Consider the following 27671-nt stretch of genomic DNA (forward strand, 5'->3'; position numbering starts at 1 on the left):
TAACATTGCAACACATGCCAATACGGCCGCTTTAGTTTACTAAATTGCAATTTTAAATTTCGCACCGAAATATTCTGCTGAAACGTCTCGGTATGACGACGCGTGACGTCACGGATTGTCGAGGACATTTTGCTCCAGCATCGTTCCCAGCTAGTAGCTCGTCTGTTTTCATCGCAAAATTCCGCAGTATTCTGGACCCCCAACCCCCAACCCCCCACCTCCAGAAATCGGAGGTCTCAAGGTTGGCAAGTATGCACTCCCCCCTTTTCCGGACGAGAACCGTGGACTCGTATTTGGAGGTACTGCTTCTCATCCCAGTCACTTCACACTCGATATGGACGCGTTAATAACAAAGACCGGTAGGAAGACCCAGGACACGTTGGGAAGACTATGTCTCCCGGCTAGCCTGGGAATGCCTCGGGATCCCCCGAGAGGAGCTGGACGAAATGGCTGGGGACAGGGAAGTCTGGGCTTCCCTGCTTAGGCTGCTGCCCCCGCGACGCAACCTCGGATAAGTGGAAGAAGATGGATGGATGATATGACCCTTTTAAAGGCCTACTGAAATGAGATGTTCTTATTTAAACGGGGATAGCAGGTCCATTCTATGTGTCATACTTGATCATTTCACGATATTGCCATATTTTTCCTGAGAGGATTTAGTAGAGAACATCCACGATAAAGTTCGCAACTTTTGCTCGCTAATAAAAAAGCCTTGCCTGTACCGGAAGTAGCAGACGATGTGCGCGTGACGTCACGGGTTGTGGAGCTCCTCACATCTGAACATTGTTTACAATCATGGCCACCAGCAGCCAGAGCGATTCGGACCGAGAAAGCGACGATTTCCCCATTAATTTGAGCAAAGATAAAAGATTTGTGGATGAAGAAAAGTGAGAGTGAAGGACTAGAAAAGAAAAAGACAGGGCAATGGGATGTTATTAGACACATTTACTGGGATAATTCTGGAAAATCCCTTATCTGCTTATTGTGTTACTAGTGTTTTAGTGGGATTATATAGTTGTACCTGAAAGTCGGATGGGTGTGGTGACCGCCAGTGTCTCTGAAGGAAGCCACGTTTCTCGACGAGGTGAAGGTTTCCCCCCCCCCCCTCGACGGTGGAAACATCCCACGTTCGGGGGCGGCCGGTCGGAAGAGGCAAGAGAGTCGCAGCTGCCTCTTTCACATCTGAACATTGTTTACAATCATGGCCACCAACAGCCACAGCGATTCGGACCGAGAAAGCGACGATTTCCCCATTAATTTGAGCGAGGATGAAAGATTCGTGGATGAGGAAAGTGAGAGAGAAGGACTAGAAGAAAAAAAAAAAAAGACGAGGGCAGTGGGAGCGATTTAGATGTTATTAGACATATTTAATGGGTTAATTCTGGAAAATCCCTTATCTGCTTATTGTGTTATTAGTGTTTTAGTGAGATTATAAAGTCATACCTGAAAGTAGGAGGGGTGTGGTGACCGCCAGTGTCTCTGAGGGAATCCATGGAGGAGCCAAGAAAGTCGCAGCTGCCTCTTTGACAGCTGCGGGAGGAATGACACAAGCTCCGCTCATGTTTACGGTAAGAGCCGACTTATTACCACCATTTTCTCACCGAAACCTGCCGGTTGACATGTGGTAGAGAACCACGTTCGCTCGACCGCTCTGTTCCATATTAAAGCTCCACAACAAACAAAGAAACACAGGCAGTGTTTGTGTTGCTACCAAACAATCCACCGCTTTCCACCAACAGCATTCTTCTTTGACGTCTCCATTATTAATTGAACAAATTGCAAAAGATTCAGCAACACAGATGTCCAAAATACTGTGTAATTATGCGATTAAAAACAGACTACTTTTAGCCGCGATTGGTGCTGGGAGAACATGTCCGTTACCACCTGTTACATCACGCACACGCGTCGTCGTACGTGTCATCAATCTGCGACGTTTTCAACGCGGGAAATTTAAAATTGAAATTTAGTCAACTAAAGCGGCCGTATTGGCATGTGTTGCAATGTTAATATTTCATCATTGATATATAAACTATCAGACTGCGTGGTGGCTAGTAGTGGCTTTCAGTAGGCCTTTAACATGCTTTCTTTTTGAAACATATATGCTATTTAACTACCAGCTGTCTTCATAACGGCATGCAGGATGTTCCTGGTGGAGTTTATGCAACATCCAACAACACTGTGGCCATCACGGTTGCTTGGATCGATCGACTGAGGGCAAATTGAGCAATGCAGGATATTCCTGGGTGTCGTCCTGCTGATTATTCAGTCAGAACATTTTTGTTTGTATAAAAACAGTCATTTAAAAAGGGAAGTTCCCTTATTTGGACTTTTTTTTCTTTTCTTTTTAAAGCTCATATTTGTACAAGTTGCTCAATGTGCAGCAACCGGGAAGACGTCATTATCTCCAGGTTTCACTTTCGGCCATGCTGAACTGTCGCCGTGTGTTTTCCACACACAGTAATCCACTCATATTTCTGCAAACATCTTCCGCAGGGACAAGACTATGAGGATTCTCACCCTGGCCTGGACACAAACTATTCTCCCCTCAGGCAGGAGACTACGGTTCATCAGACCCACACCTCCCACCACCTGAACAGTTTTTTCCCCTCAGCCATCAGACACATGAACTATAACAAGATCTGATAGCTCAGTTAAACCTCATCTTATTAGGGTCCGCAGGCCCATGGCAAAGGACTCCATGGGCCAAGGACCCTATTGAAACTGCTGTGTTTTATTATTATTCCGCACCTACGCGCTGTAATCTGACCCCCTTTACATGCTTCAAAACTCACCAAATTTGACACACACGTCGGTATAGCAAACCTTCCCAACATATTAAGCAACCAAACCCCCAAAATGAAATTTGCGCTCTAGTGCCCCCTAGGAAAAAAATTACAGACAAAACTGCATGTAACTTCTGTTAGGAATGTCATAGCGACATGAAACAAAAACTCCTATGTAGGTCTGACTTAGACCCAATTTTCATACACTCACATCTTTCAGCAAAAATCTACAGGAAGTTGGCAAAAACCCCCTTCAAAATAAAATTTTCGCAAAAAATGCAATTTTTGCCTCTTTACGCTGTAATTTGACCCCTTTAAAATGCTTCAAAAGTCATCAAACTTGGCGCACACATAAGGACGGGCGAATATTGCGATCTAATGAAAAAACCAAACCCCAAAACTCAAAATTGCGCTCTAGCGCTATTTTTGAATAAAACACTGAAAAAACTGCTCCTAGGAAGAAAACACAAACAAAATTGCTTGTAACTTCCGGTAAGAATGTCAGAGAGACATGAAACAAAAACCTCTATGTAGGTCTCGCTTAGACCTACATTTCATAGATTGACAACCCCCAACAAAAATCAACAGGAAGTTTGCAATCCCCTATTCAAAACTAAAGTTTTTTAACAACCGGTCAACTTTCAAACATTATCTCCTCTGAGTGCGTTTGTTGTTTGGGCTTCAAACTCGCACAGAAGAGAGATTGAACCCTTCTGATTAAAAGTATAGAACAGAGTTTTGATAAGTTCTCAGGTTTTGATTTTACGCGCCTTCAAAGAACCCCTAACAAGTCCACATTTCGAATTGTTTTTGGAAATATTCGACATTGTGTCATCCGGACCAAAGGGGAAGCGAACCATCCAGACTGTTATAGCAAAGTTCAAAAGCCAGCATGTGTGATGGTATGGGGGTGCATTAGTACCCAAGGCATGGGTAACTTACACATCTGTGAAGGCACCATTAATGCTGAAAGGTACATACAGGTTTTGGAACAACATATGCTGCCATCTAAGCGCCGTCTTTTTCATGGACGCCCCTGCTTATTTCAGCAAGACAATGCCAATCCACATTCAGCACGTGTTACAACAGCGTGGCTTCCTAAAAAAAAGAGTGCAGGTACTTTCCTGGCCCGCATGCAGTCCAGACCTGTCTCCCATGGAAAATGTGTTGTGCATTATGAAGCGTGAAAATACGAAAGCGGAGACCCCGGACTGTTGAACGACTGAAGCTCTACATAAAACAAGAATGGGAAAGAATTCCACTTTCAAAGCTTCAACAATTAGTTTCCTCAGTTCCCAAACGTTTATTGAGTGTTGGTAAAAGAAAAGGTGCTGTAACACAGTGGTGAACATGCCCTTTCCCATCTACTTTGGGAAAAGTAGATGGGATAATAAGTTAATTATTAGTTGCAAAAAAAATATTAAGTTTATGAGTTTGAACATCAAATATCTTGTCTTTGTAGTGCATTCAACTGAATATGGCTTGAAAATGATTTGCAAATCATTGTATTCTGTTTATATTTACATCTAACACAATTTCCCAACTCATATGGAAACAGGGTTTGTATAATCCTTGATATCACTCGACAAATCAATTTTTTTGTGAACGTATCAAAAAAGATTTCATTGCATTGTTTGACTTTTAGCTTGTATCTGCTTTGAGTGGGTAAGATCTAGGCCCCTGGCGTACGCAGATAGTTTGCGGCACAGTAGCCATTATGGTTTGGTGGGTTTACCACTTTGTTTACTTCCGTTCAAAAGTCAGGTGACGGAATACGACCTATAAATTGTCCCTTTTAAGAGAGGCGATACATTTCTAGATAAAAACAATACAATGGGTCAAGGAACTGAGCGCCTCTTTATGGACTCAATCCAGTGATGTGCTTCGGTTTCCTTGAAACATGTGACTCACTCCTGAGCACACAAACCTGCGGGACATTGCCGTCATTTGTATGCAACCGTGGTTTATTGGCAGCGATAAGCCTCGTCACATTCTGACATCCTGACCTCACGCAAACACTTGTGATCCGCTATCGAGGGAGGAACTGACCCGTAACCCGCTCCATTTTTAGACCTTTTAGGACCTTCCTGTAAAAAGCCCTCAGCGTGTGACTAAAACAAAACTGGAGCATCGATAATAGGAAGCGTGTGTGTTTGTGTGTGTTGGGGGGGGGATGTGTGTGGAAGCCCCAAGAGCAAAGAGTCTGGGATAGCGAGGGAAAATCCCTCATCTGTCCCTGATTGTGTACTCTTCACATTCCTTGGAGATGAGCGGACTGATATCATCATCAGGCAGATACTGACGAGCAGTTAGACGAGTCGGTGCGATAGCGACTCGGTGAGACGGAGAGAGATGTGCAGGCAGGGAAAGTCCCTGCCAACCACCCGGCGAACCGCAGGTATGTTATGAAACAGGCCTCAGCAAGACGAGGAGAGGGGAGGGCGGTCATGTGACTTCTCGGAAGGAGGACATTAAAGTGCAAATAAGTGCGAGAGTAAAAACACAAAAGGAGTGCTTAGTTTCCAGCATGGCCGGCTCTACGCGGGGGCAAGAGGGGGCAGAGCCCCCTTAAATAAATGTCTTGCCCCCTCAAATCAAAATTTGAGAAAGCAAATTTTAATAAACTCACAAAATTACTACATTACAAGTTGACAAAATTATCTGCACTAGCGGAAAAATCCGCCGAAAAAGGGACACACACGATATAGTAGTGTCGGCTTCCCTCTCCTCACTCCCTCCGCTGTGCGTGTATTCACCATTCCACAGGCTGCGCAGCAGACACACACCCGCACACACCCCTCAGTAAACATCCAATCACTGTTGCATTATGAAAGTAAAAGAAAAGGAAAAGTTGTCTACATATATCATATACTTGTTAGGATGGGTGTATTTGTGTAGTCTTATCTGTCATAAACACGTTTATCGTCGCAGACTTTCGGTGCTACGGAGTTCCTTTTTTTGTTGTTTTTTTTACAACTTGACGAGAGCAGTGACAACGGAGGCTCTGAGCAGCAGTGGTTTGGAAGGCAGAGCGCCTCCACTACTTACACATCTGTGAAGGCACCATTAATGCTGAAAGGTACATACAGGTTTTGGAACAACATATGCTGCCATCTAAGCGCCGTCATTTTCATGGACGCCCCTGCTTATTTCGGCAAGACAATGCCAAGCCCCATTCAGAAGGTGTTACAACAGCGTGGCTTCGTAAAAAAAAAGAGTGTGGGTACTTTCCTGGCCCGCCTGCAGTCCAGACCTGTCTCCCATCAAAAATGTGTGGCGGATTATGAAGCGTAAAATACGACAGCGGAGACCCCGGACTGTTGAAGGACTGAAGCTCTACATAAAACAAGAATGGGAAAGAATTCCACTTTCAAAGCTTCAACAATTAGTTTCCTCAGTTCCCAAGCGTTTAACGAGTGTTGTTAAAAGAAAAAGTGATGTAACACAGTGGTGAACATGCCCTTTCCCAACTACTTTGGCACGTGTTGAAGCCATGAAATTCCAAGTTATTTGCAAAAAATAAAAATAAAGTTTGAGTTTTAACATCAAATGTCTTCTTTGTAGTGCATTCGATTGAATTAATCTTATTACCTATTCTGTCTTATATGTATTTTATGTTGCACGATTGCAGCAATAAAAATTCTTAGTTTGTGAACCCGTTCTCAAACAATGGCAATAAAAACTATTCTGATATGGGTTGAAAAGGATTAGCAAATCATTCTATTCCGTTTATATTTACGTCTAACACAATTTCCTAACTCATACGGAAATGGGGTTTGTATATATATATATATATATATATATATATATATATATATATATATATATATATATATATATATATATATATATATATATATATATATATATATATATATATATATATAAGGGCTGCGAATCTTTGGGTGTCCCACAATTCGATTCAATATCTATTCTTGGGGTCGCGATTCGATTAAATATCGATTTTTCCGATTCAACGCGAATCTCGATTCAAAAACGATATTTTTCCGATTCAAAAGGATTCTGTATTCATTCAATACATATATTTCAGCAGGATCTACCCCAGTCTGCTGAAATGCTTGCAGAGTAGTAGATTTCTTAAAATAAAAGCTTTTATAATTGTAAAGGACAATGTTTTATCAACTGATTGCAATAATGTAAATTTGTTTTAACTATTAAACGAACCAAAAATATGACTTATTTTATCTTTGTGAAAACATTGGACACAGTGTGTTGTCCAGCTTATGAGATGCCATCCAAGTGTAAGCCACTGTGACACTATTGTTCTTTTTTATTATTTTTATAAATGTCTAATGATAATGTCAATGAGGGATTTTTAATCACTGCTATGCTGAAATTATAACTAATATTGATACTGTTGTTGATAATATTCATTTTTGTTTCACTACTTTTGGTTTGTTCTGTGTGGTGTTTGTGTCTCCTCTCAATTGCTGTTTATTGCAGTTCTGAGTGTTGCTGGCTCAGGTTTGCTTTTGGAATTGGATTGCATTGTTATGGTATTGCTGTGTAGTGGTTTGTTGGATCGATAAAAAAAATAAAATGAAATAGAAAATCGATTTAAAAAAAAAAAGAGAGAATTGATTCTGAATCGCACAACGAGAGAATCGCGATTCGTATTCGAATCGATTTTTTCCCCACACCCCTAATATATATATATATATATATATATATATATACACATATATACATATATAAAAGCTATAAATATACTCCTCCCCCCTTAACCCCTCCTCCCGGCCCCAATACCTCAACCCCCCACCCACACAATCTCCTGAATTCAGAGGTCTCAGTGTTGGCAGGTATGGATGCCATGACACCAGCACTGCGCTCTTACAGTCCTCGAATGTGTGCAAATTAGTGAAGTGAATTATATTTATATAGCGCTTTTTCTCTAGTGACTCAAAGCACTTTATATAGTGAAACCCAATATCTAAGTTACATTTAAAGCAGTGTGGGTGGCACTGGGAGCAGGTGGGTAAAGTGTCTTGCCCAAGGACACAACGGCAGTGACTAGGATGGCGGAAGCGGGGATCGAACCTGGAACCCTCAAATTGCTGACACGGCCGCTCTAGCAACCGAGCTATACCGCCCCAAATTAAGAGTTTTCTGTCTTTTTCTACATCTTTCCGTTTTTGTGATGTATAGAAGTGGTTTTCAACTGGGGTTACTTGAAGGTATGCCAAAGGGTACGTGAGATTTTTAAAAAATATTCTAAAAATAGCAACAATTCACAAATCCTTCATAAATATATTTATTGAATAATATTTCAACAAAATATGAATGTAAGTTCATAAAGTGTGAAAAGAAATGCAACAATGCAATATTCAGTGTTGACAGCTAGATTTTTTTGTGGACATATTCCATAAATATTGATGTTAAATATTTCTTTTTTTGTGAAGAAATGTTTAGAATGAAGTTGATGAATCCAGATGGATCTCTATTACAATCCCCAAAGAGGGCACTTTAAGTTGATGATTACTTATATGTGGAGAAATCTTTATTTAGAACTGAATCACTTGTTTATTTTTCAACAAGTTTTTACTTATTTTTATATCTTTTTTTCCCCCAAAGAGTCCAAGGAAGACCACTACAAATGAGCAAATAGCCAAAAATGCTAGTGCAGTGGTTCTCAACCTTTTTTCAGTGATGTAACCCCTGCGAACATTTTTAAATTCAAGTACCCCCTAATCAGAGCAAAGCATTTTTGGATGAAAAAAAGAGATAAAGAAGTAAAATACAGCACTATGTCATCAGTTTCTGATTTATTAAATTGTATAACAGTGCAAAATATTGCTCATTTGTAGTGGTCTTTCTTCAACTATTTGGAAAAAAAAGATATAAAACAAGTAAAAACGTGTTGAAAAATAAACAAGTGATTCAATTATAAATAAAGATTTCTACACATAGAAGTAATCATCAACTTAAAGTGTCCTCTTTGGGGATTGTAATAGAGATCCATCTGGATTCATCAACTTCATTCTAAACTAGGGGTGGGCAAATTAGTGCGTTAATTACGAGTTAACTCATCAATCTATTAACGCCGACAATTATTTCATCGCACATTTGCGTATGTTGTTTACATGCTTTTATTTTGTTAACGCCTATTCTTAACAAGATGGCGTCGCCCGGCGTGGAGGGGCTCTTGGTAAAGATGGAACATTTGGCAAAAATACCGGACAATTCTGCAAATTTCATGGCTGGCTTACAGCGTGGTCACTCCGGGATCACTTACGACCGCCAGACAAATGTTGCATGCTGGGTAGGGTAGTTCTTTTATTCCCTGGCTCATAACATCACAATATAGTACCATGTATATGATGCCTTCAGTTTATCAAAGCACCAAGCAAACAATCGGAAGATTCCCATCATATATATCAATTCCTGGATATGGTCATAATTATTTTAAGTGCACTACGCAGAATAAACACAACATTATTAATATTGCTACTACGGATAATTTGATCAAAAATTCCCTAAAACAGCCCACTACCTATAATATAGGTTTTTTAAACATAAGATCCCTGATAAAAAAAATGTTTCTGCTGTTACCTCAGAAATTGCCTGTTCAGATGTTATGATTGTGGCTCAGAGATTTGTATGTAGATTATATTTATTTTCCATAACAAACAGGATAACTTAAATACCCTGGCAGTGGCAATAAGCTTAAATGTTTGTATTTACATTTTTTGAGTCGATTTTCATAAAATATGCTATTTAACTGTTACTGTTTAACAAGGACTGATTTAAATTGTGTTTGCACAACAAATGTTTTGGCGCTTTTGTTCATGTGGGAGAATATTCCAATAAAGGTGCACTACACACTACTTTGGAATTCATTATTGGGCTTTGCGTATACAATGCAGTTAATCGCGATTAATCGGACAAATAGTGCGATTAACTTTGATTAAAATTTTTAATCGTTGCCCAGTCCTATTCTAAACATTTATTCACAAAAAAACAAATCTTTAACATCAATATTTATGGAACATGTCCTCAAAAAATCTGGCTGTCAACACTGAATATTGCATTGTTGCATTTCTTTTCACAGTTTATTACATTCATATTTTGTTGAAGTATTATTCAATAAATATATTTATAAAGGCAAAAATCCTTTATAAATATATTTATAATTGTTTAATTGTTGCTAGTTTTAGAATATTTAAAAAAAAAATCCATTGTACCCCTTGGCATACCTTCAAGTACCCCCAGGGGTACGCGTACCCTCATTTGAGAACCACTGGATTTGGGGGTACTTGAATAGAAAACATGTTCACAGGGGTACATCACTGAAAAAAGGTTGAAAATCACTGATATATTGTATCAGTGTTCCTAAAAAAATCCGATATATCGGCCCCCAGACAATTTTTTTTCTTTAAATCCCCCCTCTGAGTCAAAACAATTGCCCAGGTCTGCTGTACAGGACGCATGTGTGTGTGTGTGTGTGTGTGTGTGTGTGTATCAAACAGCTGTCATACTGCACTACTTAGGGGACAATCTTGCAGTATTGTTCATGAAGGCCACCGATACTAACACTTTGTCAATAAGCTCCTACCACAGAAAGTCAGGATTGGTCAGCAGTATCAGAAATATTTCTCTTCCATATCAGACACATCACCATTTGTATCCCAATACACAACAGGAATGTGCTGGAGTCTGTTTGCATCCAGAGAGGCATCACAGCAGGTCAGTGTGTGAGGAAAAAACAAAAACAAGGTTTGTTTTCATGCACGAGCAAACAGGATATCACACAAGCTAGGGAGATGAGAAAAAGCAGATCCGGTGTTATTTCTGGTAAGAGAGAGGCGTCGATGAGGTGAAACCTCCGATACCATGAAGCTCTGCATGTCTCTGGTGGGGTATCTGTTTGCAAGGATGCAAAACCAGCCTTGAAGGTGGGCTTCTAGTTACCATGGCAACAGAATGGTCATAACTAGAGATGTCCGATAATGGCTTTTTTGCCGATATCCGATATTCTGATATTGTCCAACTCTTAATTACCAAATCCGATACCAACTGATACCGATATATGTAGGATTTTAGTTACCTTGACAGCACAATGGTCAAAACAAGAGATGTCCGATAATGGCTTTTTTACCGATATCCGATATTGTCCAACTCCTAATTACCGATACCAATATATACAGGGTTTTAGTTACCTTGGCAGCACAATGATCAAAACTAGAGATGTCCGATAACGGCTTTTTTGCTGATATCTGATTTTGTCCAACTCTTAATGACCTATTCCGATATCAACCGATTTATACAGGGTTTTAGTTACCTTGGCAGCACAATGGTCAAAACTAGAGATGTCCGATAATAGCCTTTTTTTTTTGCCGATATTCGATATTGTCCAACTCTTAATTACAGATTCCGATATCAACCGATACCAATATATACAGGATTTTAGTCACCTTGGCAGCACTATGGTCAAAACTAAAGATGTCAGATAATGGCTTTTTTGCCGATATTTCAATATTGTCCAACTCTTGATTACCGATTCCGGTATCAACCAATACCGATATAAACAGTGGTGGAATAACACATTATGATGCCTAATTTTGTTGTGATACCCCGCTGGATGCATTAAACAATGTAACAAGGTTTTCCAAAATAAATCAACTCAAATTATGGAAAACAAAATGCCAACATGGCACTGCCATATTTATTATTGAAGTCACAAAGTGCATTATTTTTTTTAACATGCCTCAAAACAGCAGCTTGGAATTTGGCACATGCTCTCCCTGAGAGAGCATGAGGAGGTTAAGGTGGGCGGGGTTGGGAGTAGCGGGGGTGTATATGGTAGCGTCCTGGAAGAGTTAGTGCTGCAAGGGGGCCCGGGTATTTGTTCTGTTGTGTTCACGTTGTGTTACGGTGCGGATGTTCTCCCGAAATGTGTTTGTCATTCTTGTTTGGTGTGGGTTCACAGTGAGGCGCATATTTGTAACAGTGTTCAAGTTGTTTATACGGCCACCCTCAATGTGACCTGGTAGAGCGGCCGTTCGAGGTTCGATCGCTTCTTGAAGTGAAGTGAATTATATAGCGCTTTTCTCTAGTGACTCAAAGCGCTTTACATAGTGAAACCCAATATCTAAGTTACATTTAAAGCAGTGTGGGTGCCCAAGGACACAACGGCAGCGACTAGGATGGCAGAAGCGGGAATCGAACCTGCAACCCTCAAGTTGCTGGCACGGCCGCTCTACCAACCGAGCTATACCGCCCCAAAGTACATAACTCCACGTGTTCGTTCATAGTTTTTTATGCCTTAAACCTCTTAAACTGTTTATTTTATTTTTCTTTGCTATTTAGGGCTTATTGGACCCAAATTAGAATAAAAACTAAAAATAATTTTTTGATGTGATGTACTTAGTCCATAAGTACACAAACGTGTACTTCATGTGTAGTGACATGCTCTTTTTTTTTTTTACACTTTTTTTTTCAAAATTCCGAGCTATACCGCCCCAAAGTACATAACTCCACGTGTTCGTTCATAGTTTTTTATGCCTTAAACCTCTTAAAGTGTTTATTTTCTTTTCTTTGCTATTTAGAGCTTATTGGACCCAAATTAGAATAAAAACTAAAAATCATCTTTTGATGTGATGTACTTAGTCCATAAGTACACAAACGTGTACTTCATGTGTAGTGACATGCTCATTTTTCTTTTTACACTTTTTTTTCTCCAAAATTCCGAGCTATACCGCCCAACAAAAGTCTCCAACACTCAATGTGTCCAAACTTTTGGCATGTATTGTAAAAAAAATGTTTAAATTTTACTAAATTATGCATGTTTGACTATCAATAGGCTGTAGTCTAATGCAAAAGCGTGAAGAACTATGAAATGATTTTATATATATATATATATATATATATAAATATATTTTGGAAAAAAAAACATTTCTTAGGTGCGAATTGGCAAATTTCTTCTTCTATTCCTGACTTCAACTGCAGCACAGCAGCCTATCATGCAGTTTCTTGACTAAAATAAGCTTAGTTTCACGACAGTGATGTCACAGTAAGACTGTTATTGTGTTATTGTGGGCGGGTTTGGAAGTAGCGGGGGTGTATATGGTAGCGTCCCGGAAGAGTTAGTGCTGCAAGGGGGCCCGGGTATTTGTTCTGTTCTGTTCACGTTGTGTTACGTTGCGGATATTCTACCGAAATGTGTTTGTCATTCTTGTTTGGTGTGGGTTCACAGTGTGGCGCATATTTGTAACAGTGTTCAAGTTGTTTATACGGCCACCCTCAGTGTGACCTGGTAGAGCGGCCGTGCCAGCAACTTGAGGGTTCCAGGTTCGATCCCTAGTTCAGCCATCCTAGTCACTGCCGTTGTGTCCTTGGGCAAGACGCTTTCCCCACCTGCTCCCAGTGCCACCCACACTGCTTTAAATGTAACTTAGATACTGGGTTTAGTATGTATAGCGCTTTGTGTCACTAGGGAAAAGCGCTATATAAATATAATTCAATTCACTACCATTTAGTGGTCAATCGTACGGAATATGTACTGTACTGTGCAATCTACTAATAAAAGTCTCCAACACTCAATGTGTCCAAACTTTTGGCTTGTATTGTAAATGTTTTTTTAAATTTTACTAAATATGCATATGTTTGACTATCAATAGGCTGTAGTCTAATGCAAAACAGTGAAAAACTATGATATATATTTATATATATATATATATATTTATTTTTATTGTTTTTTTAAAAACATTTCTTAGGTGCGAATTGGCAAATTTCTTCTTCTATTCCTGACTTCAACTGCAGCACAGCAGCCTATCATGCAGTTTCTTGACTAAAATAAGCTTAGTTTCACGACAGTGATGTCACAGTAAGACTGTTATTGTGTTATTGTGGGCGGGTTTGGAAGTAGCGGGGGTGTATATGGTAGCGTCCCGGAAGAGTTAGTGCTGCAAGGGGGCCCGGGTATTTGTTCTGTTCTGTTCACGTTGTGTTACGGTGCGGATGTTCTGCCGAAATGTGTTTGTCATTCTAGTTTGGTATGGGTTCACAGTGTGGCGCGTATTTGTAACAGTGTTCAAGTTGTTTATATGGCCACCCTCAGTGTGACCTGGTAGAGCGGCCGTGCTAGCAACTTGAGGCTTCCAGGTTCGATCCCTGCTTCAGCCATCCTAGTCACTGCCGTTGTGTCCTTGGGCAAGACGCTTTCCCCACACTGCTTTAAATGTAACTTAGATACTGGGTTTAGTATGTATAGCGCTTTGTGTCACTAGAGAAAAGCGCTATATAAATATAATTCAATTCACTACCATTTAGTGGTCAATTGTACGGAATATGTACTGTGCAATCTACTAATAAAAGTCTCCAACACTCAATGTGTCCAAACTTTTGGCTTGTATTGTAAAAAAATGTTGAAATTTTACTAAATTATGCACATGTTTGACTATCAATAGGCTGTAGTCTAATGCAAAACAGTGAAAAACTATGATGTGATTTTTTTTTAATATATGTATATATAAATATATTTTGAAAAAAAACATTTCTTAAGTGCGAATTGGCAAATTTCTTCTTCTATTCCTGACTTCAACTGCAGCACAGCAGCCTATCATGCAGTTTCTTGACTAAAATAAGCTTAGTTTCACGACAGTGATGTCACAGTAAGACTGTTATTGTGTTATTGTGGGCGGGTTTGGAAGTATATGGTAGCGTCCCGGAAGAGTTAGTGCTGCAAGGGGGCCCGGGTATTTGTTCTGTTGTGTTCACGTTGTGTTACGGTGCGGATGTTCTGCCGAAATGTGTTTGTCATTCTTGTTTGGTGTGTGTTCACAGTGTGGCGCATATTTGTAACAGTGTTGAAGTTGTTTACACGGCCACCCTCAACTGCAGCACAGCAGCCTATCATGCACTTTCTTGACTAAAATAAGCTAAGTTTCACGACAGTGATGTCACAGTAAGACTGTTATTGTGTTCTGGTAGAAAAACGGTTCAATTTTGCACACCCATTTTGTCGTCCGAATGATTATGCAATCACAAACATTTTCAGACCTGTTGGCCGAAAAAGGACACATTCAGGTTTAGTGAATCGGAATAATATGAACTGCATGAACCAGGAAGCAAGCTAAGTGTTATTTATATCTGCTTCCTGCATAAAGTTGATCATGGATATTATAAAAGCACTGCAGCAGCTGGAAATGTCAACTTTTTCACATTAAGGTGATGCCCTAAAAATACGATTCTGGTGTTATTGCTGACTGAAAGATACAGGAATACGGCAAAGTGCGGATATGATACTTGGCAGCAACAGTGTGTGACATACAGGTGGTCAGAAAAAAGGTAACTTCCAGTAAAAAAAATGACAGGGCGCCACGGCCATTAGACTTTGTGCGAGCAGAACTGGAGGCAGAGCAGGAAACTGAGTGACTTCCTCTTTCATTCTTTCCCCCGCCAGCTTCATTAGTGGGGTGAGGCAAGGGAATGTGTTTACCTGTTAAGGCCGCGCGGACCTAAGATATGCATTGGAGTTTTTTTTTTTTGTATTATTAGTGAAGTGAAGTGAATTATTTTTATATAGCGCTTTTTCTCTAGTGACTCAAAGCGCTTTACATAGTGAAACCCAATATCTAAGTTACATTTAAAGCAGTGTGGGTGGCACTGGGAGCAGGTGGGTAAAGTGTCTTGCCCAAGGACACAACGGCAGTGACTAGGATGGCGGAAGCGGGAATCGAACCTGCAACCCTCAAGTTGTTGGCACGGCCGCTCTACCAACCGAGCTAAATGTAACAAATGCAGAAGTTGCCAGACTGAAGGCACCACAGACTGTTGATGCTTTAAAAAAGGCATAAAACCCTTGTTTTTTTTTTAAAAAAGCCTTTTTATTATGTATTATTATAATGACCCTTTTTTGAAGTTTTATTATTGGGTCTATGTTTGTTTTATAAACATTTCCCCAAATTTCAAGACAATACGTTAAATATGGAAAAATAAAAGCGAGTGTGTACGTCCTGATTAAAGTCTAAAAATACATTCTGAAGCCACTGTGATCTTATAGTCCTGGAATTTGTGCAAATTAGGAGTTTTCTGTCTTTTTCCACATCTTTCTGCATTCAGCGAGGCAAGCAACATATTATTCATTGTTTAAACCAAAGGTGTCAAACCCGAGGCCCGTTTGTATATACAAACCCCGTTTCCACATGAGTCGGGAAATTGTGTTAGATGTAAATATAAACAGAATACAATGATTTGCAAATCCTTTTCAAGCCATATTCAGTTGAATGCACTACAAAGACAACATATTTGATGTTCAAACTAAAAACATTTTTTTGTGCAAATAATCATTAACTAATTTGATGCCAGCAACACGTGACAAAGAAGTTGTGAAATGTGGCAATAAATACTGATAAAGTTGAGGAATGCTCATCAAACACTTATTTGGAACATCCTACAGGTATGCAGGCTAATTGGGAACAGGTGGGTGCCATGATTGGCTATAAAAGCAGCTTCCATGAAATGCTCAGTAATTCACAAACAAGGATGGGGCGAGGGTCACCACTTTGTAAGCAAATTAGTCAAACAGTTTTAGAACAACATTTCTCAACGAGCTATTGCAAGGAATTTAGGGATTTTACCATCTACGGCCCGTAAAATAATCAAAAGGTTCAGAGAATCTGGAGAAATCACTGCACGTAAGCGATGATATTACAGACCTTTGATCCCTTAGGCGGTACTGCATCAAAAACTGTCAGTGTGTAAAGGATATCGCCACATGGGTTCAGGAACACTTTGTAAAACCACTGTCAGTAACTACAGTTGGTCGTTAAAACTCGACTATGCAAAGCCAAACCCATTTATCAACAACACCCTGAAACACCGCCAGCTTCGCTGGGCCCGAGCTCATCTAAGATGGACTGATGCAAAGTGGAAAAGTGTTCTGTGGTCCACATTTCAAATTATGTTTGGAAATAGAGGACGTTAGTATTCCATCCATCCATTTTCTACCGCTTATTCCCTTTTGGGGTTGTGGGGGGCGCTGGCGCCTATCTCAGCTACAATCGGGCGGAAGGCGGGGTACACCCTGGACAAGTCGCCACCTCATGGCAGGGCCAACACAGATAGACAGACAACATTCACACTCACATTCACACACTAGGGACCATTTAGTGTTGCCAATCAACCTATCCCCAGGTGCATATCTTTGGAGGTGGGAGGGGCCTATCCCCAGGTGCATGTCTTTGGAAGTGGGAGGAAGCCGGAGTACCCGGAGGGAACCCACGCATTCACGGGGAGAACATGCAAACTCCACACAGAAAGATCCCGAGCCTGGATTTGAACCCAGGACTGCAGGACCTCCGTATTATGAGGCAGACGCACTAACCCCTCTGCCACCGTGAAGCCGACGTTATTATTATTATTATTATTATCATCATTATTATTATTATTATAGCTCGGTTGGTAGAGCGGCCGTGCCAGCAACTTAAGGGTTGCAGGTTCGATCCCCGCTTCCGCCATCCTAGTCACTGCCGTTGTGTCCTTGGGCAAGACACTTTACCCACCTGCTCCCAGTGCCACCCACACTGGTTTAAATGTAAAAAAACAAAAACAATAATAATAGATATTGGGTTTCACTATATAAAGCGCTTTGAGTCACTAGAGAAAAAGCGCTATATAAATACACTTCACTACATTATTACAAAATATGCACAGGGCAACCCGCTTAAGTCGACAACCAGTCAACACGTCAGGTCGACTTTTGACGTATGCAGTGCATGCGAAAAGTATTCACAGCGCTTCACTATGTCCCCACTTTGTTAGAGCCTTACTCCAAAAGTCTAATAAACAAATGTTTGTCCTGAAAATTCTACAGAAAATACCCCATATTGACAATGTAGAAAGGTATTTTATTTTCCAAATATATTAAAACAAAAAAATGTCACTTACATAAGTAGCGATGTCCGATAATATCTGCAGTCTGATATTATCGGACGATAAATGCTGATATCGGAAATTATCGGTATCGGTTGCAGAAAGTATTTTTTTTTAAAAATGCAGCTGTGTACTTGGACGTATGGAGAAGTAAAGAGAGCTAATACACCTTAAAGGCACTACCTTTGCGTGCTGGCCTAGTCACTTCTCACACACAAGTGAATGCAAGGCATACTTGGTCAAGCCATGCTTGACGATATATTGACCTACAAATTATTGCAGAAAAACAATATTATTGCCATTATTTTTATGACACCACATCAACTCCTGATGTAATGATAATACATAATAATAATGCATGTGTATCCTTTCAAATGCAATGAACTTGTATTTTAACATTGTGATTGGACTGAGAACGTTTAAAACTCTAAGTTAAATGAAACAAACAATAACAATAAAATACACTTTCTCTGTTTGCAAAATTTTGCACTTCAATAGAAATTAAAGCTGCAAGCAGCGATGGACGGGACCGATTAACCTGCTGCCCCCGGTAGAAGATGGATGGATGGATTATTACATGGAGAAAAAGTTGTATACACATGTATTATACATCAGTCTCTGACATTTGTTTTAAACTCTTTCATCAACTTTTAATCAGAAGGGTTCAATCCCTCTCCTGTGCTTATTTGAATCAGACACAACAAACGGCCTCAGTGGAGATAACGTTTGAAAAAAAGCTAAATTTTTTACCCAACTTTTGTATTGAAGGGGGAATTACAAACTTCCTGTTGATTTAAGATGGGGGGTGTCAGTGTATGAAATATAGGTCTAAGTGAGACCTACATAGAGGTTTTTTTTTTCATGTGTCTACGACATTCCTCCTGGGAGTTAGAGGCAGTTTTGTCTGTGTTTTCTTCCTAGGGGGTGCTAGAGCGCAGTTTTAGAGTTTAGTTTTTTTATTTCGCCAGTCCTGATGTGTGTGTCCAATTTGGTGGGTTTTGAAGTATGTTAGGGGGTCAAATTATAGCTCAAAGAGGCGGCGGTATAGTAATAAAGAATAAAGAATAATAACAAAATGCTTGAAATTCAATAGGGCCCTCTGTCCCAAAGGGACATCGGCCCCTAATTACAATCAAAAGCAATAAAATATCTTAACACTTCTTCCACTCCCGTCCTTGCACGCTACACTGCTACAACAAAGATGACGGGGAGAAGACGCTGCCGAAGGTGAGCTACGTAAATATGACCGCCCTCAAAACGGCGCATTCTGAAGCGACTGTCTGAAAAACAGCATCCATGCAAAATTTTGACCAACGAACCACCTTTACAGTAGACCACAAGGAAGTGTTTTAAATCTAGAAAAAAATGAAAATAATATGATCCCTTAAAGGCCCACTGAAAGCCACTACTAGCGACCACGCAGTCTGATAGTTTATATATCAATGATGAAATATTAACATTGCAACACATGCCAATACGGCCGCTTTAGTTTACTAAATTAGAAATTTTAAATTTCCCGCGGAGTTTCCTGTTGAAAACGTCGCGGAATGATGACGCATGTTTGTGACGTTATTGGTTGGAGGGGACATATTAGCCCAACACCACTTACGGCTAAAAGTCGTCTCTTTTCATCGCGCAATTACACAGTATTTTGGACATTTGTGTTGCTGAATCTTTTGCAATTTGTTCGATTAATAATGGAGACATCAAAGAAGAATGCTGTTGGTGGAAAGCGGTGGATTGCAGCTGCCTTAAGCACCGAAACACAGCCGGTGTTTGTTTGTTTGTTGTGAAGCTTTAACACAGAGCAGTCAAGCAAACATGTTTCTCTACGTCAACCAGCATGTTTTTGGATGGGAAAATTGTGACATTAAGTCGGCTCTTACCGGAGACTTGAGTGGATTACGCGACCTCATCCTGTAGCTCAAAAAGGCGGCTGCGATCTTGGCTCCTCGGCTTCTCTCAGAGACACTGGAGTTCACTGCAGCCATCCGACTTTGAGGTATGACTTTACAATCTCACTAAAACACTGTTAAAACAATAAGCAGATAAGGGATCTTCCAGAATTATCCTAGTAAATGTGTCTAACCTATGGTCATGAGCTTTGGGTCATGACCGAAAGGATAAGATCACGGGTACAAGCGGCCGAAATGAGTTTCCTCCGCCGTGTGGCGGGTCTCTCCCTTAGAGATAGGGTGAGAAGCTCTGCCATCCGGGAGGAGCTCAAAGTAAAGCCGCTGCTCCTCCACATCGAGAGGAGCCAGATGAGGTGGTTCGGGCATCTGGTCAGGATGCCACCCGAACGCCTCCCTAGGGAGGTGTTTAGGGCAGGTCCAACCGGTAGGAGGCCACGGGGAAGACCCAGGACACGTTGGGAAGACTATGTCTCCGTGCTGGCCTGGGAACGCCTCGGGATCCCCCGGGAAGAGCTAGACGAAGTGGCTGGGGAAAGGGAAGTCTGGGTTTCCCTGCTTAGGATGTTGCCCCCGCGACCCGACCTCGGATAAGCGGAAGAAGATGGATGGATGGATAGAATGTGTCTAATTGGATCTGAAACTCTCCCACTGCCGCCGCCTGGAGCCGTCGCCTTTTCTTTTCAGTGCTTCACTCTAACTTTCCTCATCCAGAAATGTTTCATCCTCGCTCAAATTAATGGGGAAATCGTCGCTTTCTCGGTCCGAATCGCTCTTGCTGCTGGAGGCTCACATTATAAACAATGTTCAGATGTGAGGAGCTTCACAACCCGTGACGTCACGCGCACATCGTCTGCTACTTCCGGTACAGGCAAGGCTTCTTTATTAGCGACCAAAAGTTGCGAACTTTATCATCGATGTTCTCTACTAAATCCTTTCAGCAAAAATATGGCAATATCGCGAAATGATCAAGTATGACACATAGAACGGACCTGCTATCCCCGTTTAAATAAGAACATCTCATTTCAGTAGGCCCTATGGTCCGGAAAATACGTCAAAATAAACTGAATGATTGAAATGCATAGGCAATGGTGTAATAATACCATGGGGTGAATCGTTACACATTTATATTCATACATTACTCACTCTTACAAGCGTCCCTCTGAAGGCAGACGTCAAAAGCTAGTTCGACACCCCTGGTTTACGCTGACGTCTGTCAGCGCATATTTGTGCACGCTTGCAAATGATTAATGCACCGCTTGTACCTGACGGAGGTTGTTGTAGATGTCCAGGGTTTTTCCCGCCCACAGCATAAGATGGATCAGTTGGCAGACAAGCGCCATCTCCCCTTGCACCACCGCTATGTGGAGAGCTCTGTGGAAAAAAAGGCATGAAAACACTGTTTTTTTTTTCCATAGTCGTAAAGATACATGAAGACTGCAGCTGTCATTCAACAGGTGCAAATTTGTGCAACAATGCTGAAATATTACTAATAGTAATAACTGACAAACTTACCTTTTAGTACTCCAAAAAATTGCCTAGTTGGTAAGATTTTCTACATAAAAAGGGCTTTGAAATGGAACGGAAACATTTTGTAAAGATGGTTGAAAAACTGTAGAACAGGGGTAGGGAACCTATGGCTCTAGAGCCAGATGTGGCTCTTTTGATGACTGCATCTGGCTCTCGGATAAATCTGAGCGGACATTCCTTAACGAAAGCGACGATTTCCCCATTAATTTGAGCGAGGATGAAAGATTTGTGGATGAGGAAAGTGAGAGTGAAGGACTACAAAAAAAAAGACAGGGCAGTGAGAGAGATTCAGATGTTATTAGACACATTTACTAGGATAATTCTGGAAAATCCCTTAACTGCTTATTGTGTTACTGGTGTTTTAGTGAGATTATATGGTCGTACCTGAAAGTCGGAGGGGTGTGGTGACCGCCAGTGTCTCTGAGGGAAGCCACGTTTCTCAACCAGCGCCACCCACACTGGTTTAAAAATATAACTTAGATATTGGGTTTCACTATGTAAAGCCCTTTGAGTCACTAGAGAAAAGCGCTATATAAATATAATTCACTTTACTTCACTTAACAAGATAAGTAATGAATAATTCCACTTGTAATCAGAGTGTTAAAAATAACGTTCAAAATATAAAACATTCTCATGCTTTTTTATGTTCAAGAAGTTGCGTTAATGGTAAATAGTAATTTATTTATTATTGATTAGTGTGGGGCTTACCCTCCTGGGGGTTCTTCAGACCACCAAGCACCGACATGAGAGCCCTTTTCAGAGTTACATTATTGTTTTATTTTTCAATAAGTCTCTCAGTTGATTTCCAGCAATTGTATTTTACTCTCTCGCTCGCGCTCTGGCTCCAGCCCCAACCCCGTCTCTCCTCCTGGCTGCTGCTTATAACAGAGCGACAGGTGATTAGATAACAAGGCCCAGGTGGGCCATCTACGCACCTGTCGCTGATTTCGAGGCTGGTCCTGGGTCACCCACGTTTGCTGCAGGCCCGCAGGGCACGCCCCCACCACAGTTAGCTTCAGAATAACAATATTACAAAGAATACGAGACCAATTATACTCTAGAAATGTTGGTCTTACTTAAAAATGCAGGCGTTTAGTTGTGTTCAGTGTTATTAAAATATTATATGGCTCTTACGGAAATACATTTTTTAATATTTGGCTTTCATGGCTCTCTCAGCCAAAAAGGTTCCCGAGCCCTGCTCTAGGATTTTATATGAAAACTGGACTGTTATTAATAATAAAAAAATAAAAACATGCAAACCTTATTTTGATGTAACTTAAAGAAAAACTGTGTCCAAAAAATGTACTGACATTAGTAAAAAAAAAAAAAAAAAGTGTCTTACTTAAAAATGCATGCAGTTATTTAGTAGCATTTGTATGAGAAAGTGTGTTATTGGTTCAAAACTAACATATTTGGAAGAAAAAAGACACCAGTGGAAAACTGAACATTTTTACTTGAAAAAGCTTAAGAGGGACGCTGTATTAAAAAAGGCATATTGCTTTAAAGTGCATGTCTTATTTTGTTGGCTTTGTGTGTGTGTGTATTATATATATATATATATATATATATATATATATATATATATATATATATATATATATATATATATATACACACACATATATATATATATATATATATATATATATATATATATATATATATATATATATACACATATATATATATATTTATTTCTTTGTGCACTAACTCACTGAAAATGTCAAGACTAGGACTATGGTGTGGATTGTTTTCCCGAGGTGCGAAGCGACTGGATCGGACATGGCGTGAAGGTAATGACATCTTTTAATTTTAACACTCAAAAGTACTATAAAAACAAAGGGTATAAACAAAAAACTCGCACAAAGGCAGAACTATGGACATATAACAAAACTTGCAAACTATGGCATGAAGAAAGAAAACTTGGAACGAGAAAAGAGCATGAAAAAGAGCAGCATAGATCATCAGCATGAATAACGAGGGTGTATAGAGGGTGATGTCGCCAGACTGACTGCCTGCCTGGCAACTGCAGGCTTAAATAGCGATGTGGTGATTGACAACAGGTGCGAGAGTCCAAATGAATCAGGTGCGTGACATGAGGACAGGTGAAAACTAAGGGGTTGTCATGGAAACAAAGCAGGGAGTGAAAAAACAGGAACTGACAAAATCCAAAAAACAAACAGAACATAGCCGAACTAAACATGACCACCAGGAGATGACTGAAAGAGCACACACTTGCGCGATGATGTCCCGTTAAGGATGGGAAAATGCATTTTTCGACAATAAGATTTGCATGAGTGGCGAGAAGACCCGGAGAGTAACAAGCGGTAGAAAATGGATTAGAAAGGACAGATTTAAATAATTTATTTTTTTTAAATATAATAATTTTTTACAATATTTATATATATATTTTTTAACTACTTAAATACTAGCAGTGATAATTAACCAGCAGATGTGAGAACTGAGGACGGGGCGTGACTTGGAGACAAGGTGGAAACTAATGAGTAACTATGGAAACCAAAACAAACCAACAAGTGCAAAACAGAACTGAGTGTCCAAAAAACAAAACAAAACATAATCCATAGGCGTGACAGTTTTGGTTGTTTTTCTTCGACGCAGAGGATGATTTGCACGAGCCAGACATGAATGTAAGTACATGTTTATTTCTTTAACACTATAACTAACAAAAAGAGGCAAACAAAGGGCGCGCAAAATGGCGGAGAACAAATACTTGACTTAAAAAACAAATGAACAAATAAAACAAAAAAACACTTGCACTGTGGCATGAAAAAACAAAACTTGCACTGAGGCATGAATACCAAAACGTACGTGGCGTGGTCAAAAAATGAACAGCAAGGCATAAAGGTAGGTACATGGAGATGTGGGTAAAGTTGGAAGTTGCCAGGCTGACTATCAGGTGACTGTGGCTTAAATACTAGCAGTGATAATTAATCAGCAGGTGTGAGAAATAAGGACTGGGGCGTGACTTGGAGACAAGGTGGAAACTAATGAGTAACTATGGAAACCAAAACAAACCATGAAGGGCAAAACAGAACTGAGTGTCCAAAAAACAAAACATAACATGACCGAAACAAAACATAATCCATAGGCGTGACCGTTTTGGTTGTTTTTCTTCGACGCAGAGGATGATTTGCACGAGCCAGACATGAATGCAAGTACATGTTTATTTCTTTAACACTATAACTAACAAAAAGATGCAAACAAAGGGCGCGCAAAATGGCGTACAACAAATAATTGACTTAAAAAACAAATGAAACAAAAACACTTGCAGTGTGGCATGAAAAAACAAAACTTGCACTGAGGCATGAATACCAAAACTTATGTGGCGTGGTCAAAAAACGAATAGCAAGGCATAAAGGTAGATGTGGAGTAAAGTGGGAAGTTGCCAGGCTGACTATCAGGTGACTTTGGCTTAAATACTAGCAGTAATAATTAACCAGGAGGTGTTAGAACTGAGGACTGGGGCGTGACTTGGAGACAAGGTGGAAACTAATGAGTAACTATGGAAACCAAAACAAACCATGAAGTGCAAAACAGAACTGAGTGTCCAAAAAACAAAACATAACATGACCAAAACAGAACATAATCCATAGGCGTGACCGTTTTGGTTGTTTTTCCTCGACGCAGAGGATGATTTGCACGAGCCAGACATGAATGTAAGTACATGTTTATTTCTTTAACACTATAACAAAAAGAGGCAAACAAAGGGCGCGCAAATGGCAGAGAACAAATACTTGACTTAAACAACAAATGAACAAATGAAACAAAAACACTTGCACTGTGGCATGAAAAAACCAAACTTGCACTGAGGCATGAATACCAAAACGTACGTGGCGTCGTCAAAAAACGAACAGCAAGGCATAAAGGGTAAAGTGGGAAGTTGCCAGGCTGACTATCAGGTGACTTTGGCTTAAATACTAGCAGTGATAATTAACCAGCAGGTGTGAGAACTGAGGACTGGGGCGTGACTTGGAGACAAGGTGGAAACTAATGAGTACTGTGGAAACCAAAACAAACCATGAAGTGCAAAACAGAACTGAGTGTCCAAAAAACAAAACATAACATGACCGAAACAAAACATAATCCACAGGCGTGACAGTTTGTTAGTTCACTTTTTTTTTTGTTCAGTACATAACTCCACTTTTTCATTCATAGTTTCGATGCCTTCAGGGACAATCTACAGTGTAAAGAGTAATGAAAATAAAGAATAGGAGCGACGCCTGGGCTGTACTCTTGTTCAGTCTCCCAACACGCTCCGGTGAAAGATTTTACGCCTTTTATTTGGACTTTCCCTGATTACATGGCAACAGCTGTTTCTAAGGGACGCGGGGTCGTAAACAGCCATCGCCTTCCGCCATCCTAGTCACTGCCGTTGTGTCCTTGGGCAAGACACTTGACCCACCTGCTCCCAGTGCCACCCACACTGCTTTAAATGTAACTTAGATATTGGGTTTCTCTATGTAAAGTGCTTTAGAGAAAAAGCGCTATATAAATATAATTCACTTCACAATAGGCACTGAAATGTAGGTGTGATCATGGAAGAAAAAGCAAGCTTTTGGAAGGGATTTCATGCTCTGCGATATCTAATCATCTCAAAGGGGAACTCCGGCTCGGTACGACTTTGCCACGTCGCCGACAGTTTTAGGCAAAAGGCAGGAAGGTGACGAGGTAGCACACCTGTTGAGCACTACAGACGTTGCCGTTATCTCCAAAATGTTCTCTTTCACTTGCAGCAGCTTCCAGTAAGAGTCACACCAGCTATGACGTCACTGACAATTGCCGCATCAGGTCTGTGGCTCTGAAATCCATCTGCTTAGCTCAAACAGAGTTTTTATTTTTTGTTTCTTTTTTAGCACTGCAGGTCGGCTCGGTCATGAACTGCCACACGACGACATTGTGCAACAGGAAACAGTCCGGGTTTCTTGTGAATTTCTTCAAAAACCTTCGGTTGTTTTTTTTTTTTTTTAAAGCGACGACAGCAACATTTTCACGGTAGAAGAATCCACAGGTCGACAGTTGCGAATAGGAAGCGTAAGCAAAGTGACAGGAGGATACGTCAGCGGGTGAAAAGCAGAAGATGGTAGAAGTCATCCGAAAGAGGGAGTGTACTGTGGAGCTTCTCGCAGCTGGTACTCGTTCCTGGAACTGAGCTCAGCACAGCTGAAATGTAATACTCACCCTCTTTGCTACTAGAACAGAGGTGGGTAGTGTAGCCAGAAATTGTACTCGAGTAAGAGTACTGTTACTTCAGAGATTTATTACTCAAGTAAAAGTAGGGAGTAGTCACCCAAATATTTACTTGAGTAAAAGTAAAAAGTATGTTGTGAAAATACTACTCAAGTACTGAGTAACTGATGAGTAAGCTGTTTGTTTAATGATTACGGCAACAAATAATGCACAAAAACATAAAAATAGCAATGAGCAAATTCATAGCCAGGAATATCTCTTAAGCAACTAAAACAATAATAAATATTAAATAATAAAACATGAAAAAAATAATAATTAAGGCAAATTGAGCCACAATAACTTAACAGCACCATAGGCTCAGTAGGCATTCATCGATTGATTAAAACTTGTATTAGTAGATTGCACAGTACAGTACATATTCCATACAATTAACCACTAAATTGCCGATTGTATTGTACCATATGTCCCGGCAAGAAATCTGCGTTCAAAAGAATCCGGCTTATTAGTGATTCCTAGAGGCCAAAAAAAGTCTGCGGGCTATAGAGCGTTTTCCGTTCGGGCTCCAGTACTCTGGAATGCCCTCCCGGTAACAGTTCGAGATGCTACCTCAGTAGAAGCATTTAAGTCTCACCTTAAAACTCATCTGTATACTCTAGCCTTTAAATAGACCTCCTTTTTAGAACAGTTGATCTGCCGCTTCTTTTCTTTCTCCCTATGTCCCCCCCTCCCTTGTGGAGGGGGTCCGGTCCGATGACCATGGATGAAGTACTGGCTGTCCAGAGTCGAGACCCAGGAAGGACCGCTCGTCGGGACCCAGGATGGACCGCTCGCCTGTATCGGTTGGGGACATCTCTACGCTGCTGATCCGCTTGAGATGGTTTCCTGTGGACGGGACTCTCGCTGCTGTCTTGGATCCGCTTGAACTGAACTCTCGCGGCTGTGTTGGAGCCACTATGGATTGAACTTTCACAGTATCATGTTAGACCCGCTCGACATCCATTGCTTTCGGTCCCCTAGAGGGGGGGGGTTGCCCACATCTGAGGTCCTCTCCAAGGTTTCTCATAGTCAGCATTGTCACTGGCGTCCCACTGGATGTGAATTCTCCCTGCCCACTGGGTGTGAGTTTTCCTTGCCCTTTTGTGGGTTCTTCCGAGGATGTTGTAGTCGTAATGATTTGTGCAGTCCTTTGAGACATTTGTGATTTGGGGCTATATAAATAAACATTGATTGATTGATAAATGGTAACACCCCAATAAGTTTTTCAAAATTAATCAATTACTAAATAAATGACCAAGTCGAGGTGATCTACCTCATATATATATATATATATATATGTATATATGAG

At 40.5% G+C, this 27671-nt stretch overlaps 1 protein-coding gene across 2 annotated transcripts in view; it reads right to left on the reverse strand.

The window, feature by feature from the left end:
* bcl3 (BCL3 transcription coactivator) overlaps window positions 1–27671 on the reverse strand; it is a 75341-nt gene that overhangs the window by 12704 nt on the left and 34966 nt on the right. For both annotated transcript variants that reach the window (XM_061915038.1, XM_061915040.1), the window contains exon 3: window positions 20854–20962. In XM_061915038.1, coding sequence (XP_061771022.1) covers window positions 20854–20962 — 109 coding nt within the window. The remainder of the gene's footprint in view (window positions 1–20853; window positions 20963–27671) is intronic.

This window comes from Nerophis ophidion, linkage group LG11 (assembly GCF_033978795.1).
Source record: "Nerophis ophidion isolate RoL-2023_Sa linkage group LG11, RoL_Noph_v1.0, whole genome shotgun sequence".
NCBI classification, from domain to species: Eukaryota; Metazoa; Chordata; class Actinopteri; order Syngnathiformes; family Syngnathidae; genus Nerophis; species Nerophis ophidion.